This window comes from Lissotriton helveticus, chromosome 1_1 (genome assembly GCF_964261635.1).
Source record: "Lissotriton helveticus chromosome 1_1, aLisHel1.1, whole genome shotgun sequence".
NCBI lineage: Eukaryota > Metazoa > Chordata > Amphibia > Caudata > Salamandridae > Lissotriton > Lissotriton helveticus.
In genome coordinates, this window is record NC_136057.1 from 2,062,851,576 (window position 1) to 2,062,864,327 (window position 12,752).

Genomic DNA, 12,752 nt, shown 5'->3' on the forward strand with positions numbered 1-12,752 from the left:
GATAGCAAAGACAACATACTATTAACCACACATGTTCATGGCGTAGCTTCCTTATCGTGTGGATACGTGTAGTGGTAGTAAATGCTATGAAAATCTAATAATACAATACAATATTATACACTCCTGTTAGAGACACAAGTCTTTGTCAAACTATGCTTTGTCGTTCTAGTATAGAGGTACCTGTCAATTTATGGCCTATTCAACCTAGCTTATACAGCACAAGTGTAATGGTACATCCATTGATCACTAGGCAATAATTACTTAGAGGGTTAACTTCTCTCCGCACCCCTGAGCAACCATGTCCCAGATGCAATAAATGTGCTTCACATCAATGGCAAAACACAACTGTTCGACTTCTGAAAGTCTGGAAAGGCAATCTTGCCTCAGCGAACACTAATGAAGATGCTGATATAAGTATCTTGAATCATGACTTTTCCCCTTTTTTCTGAGTTTTGTTTCTTTACCCATCTTACTTGATATTACTTGGTCGCTCTGAGGCATTTAACAAGTTCAATCACAAAAACCTCATATACACTTTAAAACACCATACAGATTTTGATGGCAAAGTTTTCAATGGTTCAAATCTCATGTAGTCAATAGCTTGCAACTGATTAAAATAGATAATTTTCCATCTCAGTCTCACTATCACATGGTGCTCCCGCAAGCTCTGTCCTCGTACCAGCAGCTGCCTCCAATCTCATCTCAAACAGCTCTGTGATCACATTAAAATATGTGGCATAGACTATCATAAATATGTCAAGGACAATCTGCTTCATTTGAAGGTTTCCTCTACTGCTGACATTTCCTTTTGGCTTCTTGACAATATTCACTCCTGGATAACATCTCACCACCTCAAGTTTAACCCCCCAAAAAATTATTTCTATTCCTCTCGCTGCACACATCCTTTACTTCAGTTCAGAAATGGCTAGACACCACCGACATCGTAGACTGGTCCCCAAGCATTACTCAGAGTGCCAGATGACCTGGCTTTATGCTTCACAATGGACTCAACCTCCAAAAACATGTCAGCACCCATGGCAAGCAATGAAAATCATCAGCCCAAACTAATCAGAACAATTGAGCCTTTCTCATCGGCACAAGATCGAATCATGTCAATCTCTAGTGTTATCCAAAGTAGAGTATGGAACTTCTGTTCATAGTGCCATTCCTAAAATTCTTTGTTCACCTTTCGTTGCCTCCCTCCATGCAGCAACCCACCTGAAACTTAGGGGCTGGCTATTTCAACCACATCACACTGGTCATGAATTCACGGAGTTGTTTTCCAATTGAAGGCAGATCCACCCCCAGTATTGCCTCCATTGTTCAAACACTCATCCAATCTGACCACAAACAAAGCCTAGCCAAGAACGTAATGCTCTTTGGCAGCTCTCAGCAACCCGAAACACACATTTTCAATAAAAACCATAACTAATGCACAAATCTATATTTGATTTTGTTGTTCAGTGATATTTGTGGTATCTATTCCATTATTTTATTTTGTTAAATTCGTTTTGTTATATATATATAACCATGCCTACTGTACTGTTTATCCACTTGTTGTATTCCGATGCTCAAAGGGATTGTACGATCTTGATAAAAAAACATAAATCAATACTTATTATTTTCATGACCGTGATTGTCATTCATTGTAGTCAGATACCATTGAGTGTTATCGTATATTTTCTTCTATTCTTCTAAGACTGTTTCTGAACATGTGCAAATAGTAAACCTCTGTAAAAAAATATTCCACTACATTCAATGAAGTCTACCTCACTGTCAGGTCGTTTAAACATTCACTTAGATTGTTTGGAGTACTTTGGTATCTCGTTTAACTTTCCGGACCATGAGGAAATAGGATAACGAACTTCAAAGTCAAGCAGATATGACCAGGGTTCAATACTTAACACTGCAAAGTCCATCAACATAGGTGGGTAGATTCTTAGTTCTCACAGTGGGACATTAAATAATTCAGACGGATCTCCGATTGAGAGACCACAGACAACAGAATTAGGAGAAGGTAACCAAGTTGTTCTAACTTCTGTTGATGCATATTTGTACCATGCATACATTCTTGACTTATGCAGATCTCGTTAAGAAAGTTGCAGCATTGGTTATATGACAGGTGGAGCAGTTGTACGAAGAGGGGGTTAGGTACCAAGAGTTGACCACAAGCAATATTTTCAGTCCAAGAATTTCCCTTGGGGCAGAATGAATGAAAAGTAGGGTTCAAGTTATAGAATTGTCTCCCTATTCTATAAACCATGTATTAGCAAATGCTCAAGTACTTCGTTGACGCAAACACCAAGACCTGGGTGTTAGCAGTATCTAATTCTATCTCCTGATAACTGTGGTTTTCTTTTTATTGACATCCAGTTCAAAAGCTCTCGGAAGGACTGAAGGTCGACTTTTGGTACTGTAGGCGTGAAATCAGAGCACATTCATTGTGTGTGGCTTTGTGGTTGACGTGTATTGGTGAGCTGCTCCATTAGAGGCTTGATTTAAATCACTGACACCCATGGGTTATGTCCACACTATACAAATAAAAAAATAAGCGAATCTCTTACTTTAAGAGAAGTTCTCACCTCCACATTTTCTTCAGCTATGGCATCTCCTGCACCAGTTTTAATAGAGCTACAGCTTGCTTCATCTTCCGCTTTTCTATTGCGAAATGTCAGTGCCTGTTCCCAGCGGCGTAGTGCCTCTTCAAACAGTTCCATGCCTGAAGGAAAATCATGGGAAACACAGTTTGCATCACACAAACAGAAAGCATAATTACAGGTTAACTATCATTGTACTCATATTCTTCTGTCAAAGGGCATAATGCCATACTTTGCTAACCCATGTGTCATAAACAACAGTATTGTATACGCAGTACATTAAAATATATAATAAGCATAGAAATAAAAAATACAATGATAAGACAATAGTCTAACTTGCAATAGGATGGAGTGTGGCACTTAAAATCATAATAAAGCGACATACTAAGTAAAGCAGCTTACTTAGTGTGATATTAATTGTTCTCTTCAAATCACAATACCTAGAAAAACTATTAAAGTTTTTAAAATTTTTATTTTGCATTTTAAAAAGGAGGACGAGCAATATTACAGTACATCACCAAGCAAAAGACAGTTAATAAGATACTAACTTCATACAAATAGCTTAAAGTGCATAAAGGGCAAACTGATATGGAGCCAAAATAAAAAAGACCTTTTGCTGCTGACCTTTCAAAGGATAGAGACGTACAGTACTCTAATGGTGCAAACATGGAGCAAGAAAAGTGCTAGTGCGTAACCGGTAAATATCATAACCAGGATACATATATAAGCCAAGGTGGCAGCCTGAAAAGGTCCAGGGCTCTAAAGGTTGTACATATCTTTTGTATTGTGGTCCAGGCTCTGATGGTTACCAGACTGGACTACAGCAACATATATTTGGATGTGGCAAAAGCTTTATTAAAAAGTCTGCAAAAGGTCCAAAATATGGCAGCCCACCTACTTCTTAATCCACCTAGTTCCATTTCATCAGCTAGCCTGCTACACACTTCACATTGGCTACCTATCGAACCCACTTTAAGTCCCTTTGTTACATGCACAAGAGCCGTGCCAACACAGCGCCTGCCTATTTGTTGTTACTGTTGGTCGCTGGGTACTGTCCAAATCGTACACTTCGATCAAGCCAGCAGGATCTGGCAATTGTCCCCAGGTTCAGGAAGTCTCGTGAAGGTGGCCGATTATTCGCGTTTCTTGGCCCCAAGCTTTGGAACGATCTGCCACACTCATTGAAAGCCTGCAAACCACTTACAGTCTTTCGGAAGCAGCTCTGCTCCCATCTTCTCTCTAATTAGTTAGGGGCGGCTTGTCTGTTATGTGCAGATGAAGAGGCTAGCGCTGGGACCTTTCAGGTAGCCATGTGCTCTAGAAGTCAACATAACAAATCCACCCAGAATCTCAATAAAAATCCAGGCCGAGGCTGACAATAAAATTCTGGACAAAGGCAGGCATAATGACTTCTACAACCCTACAGTTTTATGTAAAGGTAGCCCCTTTCAAAGAAAAAAAAACAGAGGAATATACTAATAGCAGGGGCAGCATATGACACCATAGGTCATAGTCGTAGGGGGAGCTTTAAAAAAAAGGTTGAATATTCTGCCCCTCCCGGTCTCCTGTCACCCTAAATTTAAATCACACTCTCCATCCATTTCGTAATGGGCAGCCATATCCGGGTCCCCCAACTCTGCGCTTGCCGCTCTTTACACTCATACAGGTTGATTTTCATATTATTTATTGTTAGACCTCCATTTGGCAAACGGGGGGGGGCTCTGGATCTGGCCAACTTGATGCAATACACATCCCTGCCACTGCCACAGCAATAAACACCATATAGGGTTCTTTTTTCACCATCCCAGTACCCACTGTGCCAACGACCACTGCTAATAACGCCATCAGTGGAGGCATTTGAATACATTTCCCGATGATCATCCCAATAAAAGTGCCAATCTCCCGAAGCAAGGGGTCTAGTGCCGGGCATGAAAAAAACGTATGCACACTTACACTTTCGGCGTGTCCTCCCCCACGGCGATGGTAGCAGTCGTTGGGTCTCCAACCCCATCTGTATAATTTATCTGTGGTATAATAAGGTCGAATAGAGTCTTGAAATGCTGACTCTTTAACCCTGCTGCCAACAGTACTTTACTACCAATGCTAAGTGAATCCTGGAGAAGTAGACCCTCAACCCAGAGTTTAGATTCCCACTTGGTGTTTTGGGCTTCCAAATCATCCAGCATATCTCGTACCAATAAATTATAGATAGCCCCAAGTCTAGCCCCCTTGTTGATAGCTTCTATAAGGGAATACAGTTAAGCGAGAGCTGACTCTTGGGTCCTTTATTTTTATTTTTTAGTCTGTTTTTATTAAGTTTTGCAGATTAACGAGCATGCACAGTCTGTACAATAGTTCAGGATATTGCATTGCATAATGACTGTTTACATAGACGTATTTGGCAATCCTATCAATCATAGTACACATTGTATTACAGTTCATTTACAGTATTCCATTAAAGTAACCGCTTTATTTAGGTACATATTGTGCTGTCTATTTTTGATTAGTGTGCCTCGGGTATACACAGTTGGTGTCATCTGCCTGCGGTTCTTGGGACTTTCTTACTATGGGTATATATGCTCTGTTTATGTTTGATACCGGGTGTCATTTAATTTTGGAAGCAGATTATAACTATACAGTGACAAAATAATACTCAATAGGAGTGGGTTCGAAACATGAGGCTGGCTCCTAGGCACCCCGGGGGCATGGCTTTCCTAGAGGCGATGCGTGTGACTTACGCTCTGGCGATGGTTTTTGGTCTGAGGCGGGGCATGCATGTGTATGTATTTTTTTCTCCCCAGCTCCCAGAGATATTTTGGGTGTTTAGAACACTGCGTCTATTGGAGTTTGAGGTGGTGTGACATCGTTTTGTGAAAGGGTCAAGGGAGCCAAGATTGTCTCCCAACTAGTGGCTAGGGGGACCTTGCGAATGCCTAGCGGGTCTTCACGGCGGAGTGCGACACTTTCCACTTTGGCCCAGGTGAGCATAGAATTTCTCCACATTATTATGTTCATGGGATCAGGGGCCTTCCACTTTTTGGTTCAGTCTTTTCACCACAGCCATCCCAAGGTCAAAAAACCTGGAGGTGACTCTATTCTTACGGTTCTTCCGGTATAAGTGTAAGAGGTATACATGTCATTTGAATGGGAGGGTGCGGTTAGTGCATTGTGACAGTGCGCCTGCTACCGCTAACCAGTATCCAGATAGGGTAGGGCATTCCCACATCATGTGCAATAGGTTTGCATCTGTTTCTGTGCATCTGGGGCATGCAGCGTCCTGGCATTTGAAATATTGGTTGATTTGCGCGGGCATGAGGTACGCTTTGCAAGTAATGTAAAATTGGATTTGGCTTAGGCACACTTTCCTAGGGACTTGTGTCCGGCTCGCCAGTACCGAGGCCCATTCCGAGTCTATCAACTGACGGACTATGTCGGTTTCCCAGTGTTGACAGAGGGGCGATAGGTTAGCTGCCGTGTGGTGCATGAGTGATGCTGCGAACCATTTGGTGAGATGTCCTCTTGTCCCATAACATGCAGATATTGTATGGTAAGGTGCGTCGTTGGTTCGGTGATTAAGTCTCCCCATTTAATGGTGAGCACCACTAATAGAGAGCAGTGGAGCAGGAACTGACAAAGGGGGGGCAGGTCATCCTTTTCCACCAGTGTCATGTATGGAATTAGTGCGCCTTCGCTATATAGATCTCCTATGTCTTGGACCCCAGCCTCATGCCAACTCCTTAGTTCTGTTGCTGTGGTAATGATAGTCCCTCTGGGTGTTCCCTCCAGTGGTAGGGCTGGCGCGTATGGGGTGACTGCACATGTTATATAAAGAGCTCTGTGGTATCACCTGTGCACCACGTTCAGTAGCACTGAATCTGGTGGTTTAGTTTTAGAGCAGGGGTAGGATAGTATTGCTAGCTCTGTGGTAGGCAGTGGTGGTTGTATAGCTACTGTGTCTCCGCTGTGACAATTTGCTAGCCATCTGGATATCCACTGTAGTTGGGCTGCTAAATAATACTGTTGTAGGTGCGGGACTGCTAGGCCTCCATAGGTAAGTAGAGCTTGTTGACCGCCACACGGTTTCTGGAGTACCCCCATATGAAGTCCTTGACTAGTTTTTCCATGGGACGGAAAAAGGATGGAAGGACATAATGTGGAAGATTCGTAAAATAGTGTAAAAGTCAGGGCAGTATTACCATCTTAGTTAAGGCTACTTTCCCTGTCACTGATAGTGGGAGTGTACTCCAGAATGATGATTGGGAGCGAATTGCGATCAGTGCCCTGCCCAGGTTACCGTCTTGTAAGTCAGCTGGGTTCTGGCATATGCGGATTCCGAGGTATCAGAATGTGTCCGCACATCAACGGACTCGCATCCCGTTGAGTGTATAACCCGGATCTTCACACTGTTCGCTGAAGGAATATAGACAGGATTTAGAGGCATTCGCACACAACTCTGATATGGAGGCAAAGTTGTCTAGAAGGATTGCCAGTCTTTGTTTGATGTGGTGGATATCTTTTATGTATAACAGGAGATGATCAGTGTATTACGATAGTGTGCGCATGCCATCTCCTAGTGTGATGCCATCATTTATCTCAGAACGTATTGCCTCTGCCAGTGGTTCAATCGCCAATGAGAAAATTAGCGGGAAAAGGGGGCATCCCTGCCTTGTCCCTCTCCGCACGTTCACCGGGTTTGATATATAAGGGCCTGTTTTTACTCCAACATTGGGAGCAATGTATAACAGCTGCACCATACTTAGGAAAGTTACGCCTAGTTTATATTTGTTCAGCGCACCGAATAGGAACCCCCACTACAAGGAGTCAAATGCTTTTTCGAGGTCTAGTATGAGGCAGCCCACCCTCGGCCATTGAGTTTGAGTAAGTGGCAATCCGGAAGAATAGCCTGAGATTTAGGGAGGTGCTCCTGGAGGGCACAAACCCATTCTGATCTGCATGAACTAGGGTAGGGACTACTTGTACGAGCCGGTCTGCTAATAGTTTTGCTAGGGCCTTATAATCAAAATTAAGGAGAGTCAATGGCCTATATGAGCCCAGCCGCAAGGAGTCCTTATCGGGTTTAGACAGAAACACCAGGTTAGCCTCGTTCATGATCGTAGGGAGACGTTGTTCATTTATGGCCGATATTTATAGCTCATGTAGGTGTGGGATGAGCGTCGTAGCATATGCCTTGTAAAAGTCCACTGGGAATCCGTCTGGGCCTGGGGGTTTCCCACACTATTATTGCGTAACGAATTTCCTCAGATGTGATAGATTTGTTTAGCAGCTCCCTCTGTTCCATGGTGGTTTCTGGCAGGTGTATTGAATCTAAGAACATGGCTAGTTGACTCTCTACCTGGGACCCCGTGGACCAATACAGTGCTGTGTAGTGGTTCATCAGTGCCTCATGTATTTCATGCTGTGTGGATACAGTCAATCCCATATCAGTTCTCAGGGCGGTTATAGGGTGGCGTGTCTGTTCCTGGCGTATTAGCCATGCTACCGTTTTGCCCCCACAGTCTGCAGTGGCATGCATGCGTGCCAAGTGTGCTGTATAGTTGTGGCAACAGAGTTGTTCTAGCTACTTCACATGTTCTGCCCGCAGTGTGTCTAGTTTTCTCATGTACCTACTCCCCTCTGTCTGTTTGATATCTTGACCCCTTAGCTGCCTATTTTGCCGAGTGTGCTGTGTTCAGTCGTTTGCCTATATCCCAGGTGGCCCCTGGGAAGTGCAGTCTTAGGGTTGTGGCTCTTGGGCCTTTTATTCCTGAAATCCTGAATCCGAAAATATTTGAAAAAATGTGTTAGTCCATACTTTAGTTGAAGCTCACCAAACAAGTGTAACTGCGCTCTCATAAAAATTGCCCAGCACTGGGATCCCTTCCAAGCCCAACTCCTACCAATTGTGTTGAGGAATATAGAGGGTAAGTCTGGTGAGCCCCAGATGGGTGTATATCTATTAACACCAGTGCGCTTCTAAATTTGTAGCCGTATCCAATATGCCCCTTGTAAGATCTTAAATTTTGTATTTTTTTATATTAGCTTGGTTCAATAGGTTTTAGCAAAATCCCTTGGCTTCAATCCCTGGTATAAACTCATAAATCGATGGGGCTTCTGCTGGGCTTGAGACATACATTTTTCCCATAATCAGAATACCCATGTGTTGAAGCATACATGACCAATAATAAAATGTAAGATTCGAAGCGGCCCATCCTCCGCAGCTTTTGGGGAGTATCGTTTATTTGGAGGCTCTCCTCTGCTTCCTGTACTCAAAGAAAAAGCTAAAACACAAACTTTCAAATTTGGTCAACCAACACCTGTTAATTTCTAGGGGGTTAGCCCTAAATAAATATAACAGTTTTGGCAAGATTGTCATATTTAATACGTTGCTCCTCCCCACGAGTGAGAGGTGGAGATTATGGAGTCTCCTAAACTTCTGTCCTATATTGCATTTCAGGGGGGTTAGGTTTAGCTCGATGAGGTGACCAAAATCTGCCGAGATATTGACCACTAGGTAAGTTGCCTCTTCAACCAGCATCCCTGGATCCAGTATCTTCAGTACACCACCAGTTTATACCAAGAAAATCACCCAAATTGCTTTGCTTTTTTTCTATCTCAATTAGGGACTTTGTGGGGTCTGCGGTAACCATCGCGCTACATTGTCCACGTAGGATAAAACTTTATATTCCACCTGGGCAGATCAGTGGATTTTGTTCAAAAAGTGCAATATAGGGATCAATATACATGGCAAACAATAATGGTGAACACAGGCACCCTGGTCTCATCCCCCTGAAAATCAGTATTTTATCTGTTTCTTTCCCCGTAGTTTGTATCTTTGCGCTGGGGGCCTGATAAAGTGTTTTAATGGACTTAATGAAGCCAGGGCCGAACCCAAACTGCTCGAAAACTGCCCATAAGAAGACCCACAAGACCCAGTCAAAAGCCTTTTGGCATCTAATAAACTAGGAGCATTTTTGCCTTAGTTGCTTCTGCGATGGCAAGCAGCGAGATCACCCTTTTTACATGATCAACTGTTCCTCGACCTGGTATAAAACCATGCTGCCAGGGAGACACCAAGGAGGTGATTCTTTTACCTAATCTAATTGCCATGACCATAGCATAACATTTGGCGTTGACCTATAAGACCCTGGATTAAGTGGGTACTTGAGTTTTTTCTTAAATACAATAATAATGGTTAATTTTAATGACCGGGGAGCTTCCCCCCCTGTGCTTCAAAAACCGCTGCAAGAATATCTTCCCAAGTTCATTATACAGTGCCTTATACAGCTCCAAAGGTAAATTGTCAAACCCCATGGCTTTCCCTGAAGCTAGTGAATTGATTGCTTCTGCTACTTCCTCAGAAGACATTGGTGAACTCAAAACCTGGTCCTCTGCATTAAGTTCCACCCAGTCTATTACTTGTAGGATCTCATCATACTCATCTAACGGCGTGACAGCATCTTCTGAATACAGATTCTCATAGAAATCTTTAAACAACCTGAGTAGATCTCCTGGGGAGTCTCATTTGCACCCGTGGGCATCCTGTATAGCCTTAATCCCTTTTTCCACCTCCCTTTGTGTAATGCATAATGCAAGAAGGCGCCCGCATTCTCCCCATATTTGTAGCACTCCCTCTTATGAATATAACATTTTGTTGCAATTTCTCTGCTAAAATATTGATAAACTGCAATCTTTTTTCATCAGTGCCATTAAACCTTTTGAGCACTGCCTAAGTCTGGAACTCCTCTAGTTGCGCAAGTTCTTCATATAGTCCCTGGATCTCAAGAAAATTCTGTTTTTGTTGGTGCAGAGTTTAGCTTAGGGTTTTGCTCCTAATTCCGGACTTTTGAGTATCCCAGACTATCGTGTCCTTAGCAGTGTCCCTATAAAACTCTAAAATCTCAGTTACCCATTTTCGCATATAGTGTAAGTAATATGGGTTAGAGAGGAGCCTTCTGTCCAAAGTCCAACTAGCATGTGGCTTAGATAAGCCTGCCACCCAGACTTCTACTACCGGTGAGTTATGATCTGAAAGAGCCTAAGGAGACTTCTCCATTGCAACTTAGCTCTAAGTGAAGTGATAACCAAGATATTATCCAAACATACTAGTTTATTGTGTGGGTATGAAAATAATATATACCCAGGATCTGGAGCTTTTAATTTATTCCAGACAGCTACTAGCCAATGGCTTTCAACTAGCCTGTGAAGCGCATTAAACACCATGGGTTTCATCCCAGTATAGAGCCGGGTCCTGATATATCCTTTTTAACGTCTATATGTATATTAAAGTGCCCACAAAGAATATGAAGGGTTGGCCAGGTTGCCACTTCAATATTCAAATAGTGAAACACATCAGCTTCATCAGTATTTGCTCAATTAATTGGACATAGCGTTCGCTTCCTCTCTCCGTATGGCATTCTACAATATCCCACCTACCCAACTCATCAGTAGAAAACTGAACCACCGAGCAACAAGCCTTATTAGCAAAAATGGCAACCCCTTTAGACATTAGACCGGGTCATGTGCAACCCAACAATGACAAGCCAAGATTTGGCAGGACAAGATGGCAGCCGTGTGAAGATGGCTGAATTGTCCCTCCTTTACCGGCTCATTGCGGATTTTCGCATACTCAACGCTCCCTCTGGTTGAAGGGGATCTTCACAGGAGCGGCGATGTTTGGTTGCTGACAGGCCTCCACTGTCAGTGTGGCTTTTGATGCAGCTCCTGGCTCGTTGCGGTGCTGGGTCGGGCTGCCAGAGTCCAGGCATGGCGGGTTCTCAACAGGACTAGTAATAGGTGACGTCTGTAGGCAGTGGGACCCAATAAGCGAATGGCACCGAAAGCAGCTCAGGTTACAAAGCCCTGCAGTAACAGCAACTGGAGCAGGCAGTGCAGAGAGGACCACCATGGTCCACGGCACAGCGCTACACTTTCTATGACGGCTGCCAAAGGCAGAGACACTACAGCAGGTGCAGGTAATGGAGGCTCTCAGAGACAGCAACAACAGCTTTTTTTTTTTTTTTTTTTAAACAATCCGGACCCAGGAAATGGATGCAGCTTAGAAGGCTCAGAACTTGTCTGGAAGCTCCTCTCAGATTTGCCAAATTGATACTTCCCCTCCTGTGCCTGTAATGGATGCTCAACCACTTCAAAACACAGGCATTTTGGACAGTGGTGATACCATTATGCCTGTAAGCACTTTGGGTGATCTGGGGCTGGAGCTGCAAAGAGAGGGAGAGGCTATGGCACAGTTAACAGAGGTGATAGGAGCTGAGGAAGCTGGCTTGAGGGGAAAACAACATCTAAGCTGTGAGGAAATGACATCAGTTCATTTGAATAGAAGTAGATATAATGCATGGGACATAGCGGATGGCTCAAGAATAGCGATGGAGTGAGGGATGGCTGAAAGGACCCCAGAGGTGATATCAAGAGATGGCATAGGCCCTGATGATGGTGGGTTAGACTCATAGGCTAAGCATAGCAAGGGAATACTACAAACCAAGGCTTTGTATTTGCACAGGGCAGTACACGGTCAGGCCATAGGAGGACCCAGAGTCCTCAGGAGATGGCCACAGAAGGAGGTCTGAGGGCAGTGCCTTGAGTGCTGTGAGCAGTGTTAATGGAAGTTGGCAAGGCACCAGTATCCGATATACCTGGGGACGAGGCCTCTCTGAAGGTAAAGAAAAGGATACCCCGGCATAAGGTTAATGATACTGCCAGCACAAGTGATGGTATGAAATTGGATTACTCCACTATGTCTTGCTTTTGAGGATATATGGCAGGTAAGAAAAAGGCTGGCTGGGCGAGTCACCCGGTTGGGGCCACACTGGAAGCAATTTACCAAGGCATTATGGCTCACCATGAGGAAACTCGTGCAGACAGCCTTAGGGCCTAAGCCGCCAATAGGAAGTTGCAGTGCTCTATCCAGAGGGTGCCAAATCCTGTGCCGAATTCTCTCAAAGAGTGGCTTAGGTTGAGCACAGAGTAGCACTGGCGAGTGAAGTGGAAAGCCAAAAAAAGAAGACAGAGGCACTGGAATCGCATATGACATGCATTGGAAGCTGGAAGAGGTCGAGAAAAAGCTCAGGTGCAACAATCTTCAGATGCTTCGTGTTGAGGAAGGCACAGAGGGCTCAGACATCTTAAAGTACATAGTAG

The 12,752-nt window shown here is 43.8% G+C and overlaps 1 protein-coding gene across 1 annotated transcript in view; it reads right to left on the reverse strand.

The window, feature by feature from the left end:
- The window catches only part of MIGA1 (mitoguardin 1), a 694,793-nt gene that overhangs the window by 511,766 nt on the left and 170,275 nt on the right, over positions 1 to 12,752 (reverse strand). Inside the window, exon 6 of the mRNA XM_078659267.1 lies at positions 2,583 to 2,719. Coding sequence (XP_078515393.1) covers positions 2,583 to 2,719 — 137 coding nt within the window. The remainder of the gene's footprint in view (positions 1 to 2,582; positions 2,720 to 12,752) is intronic.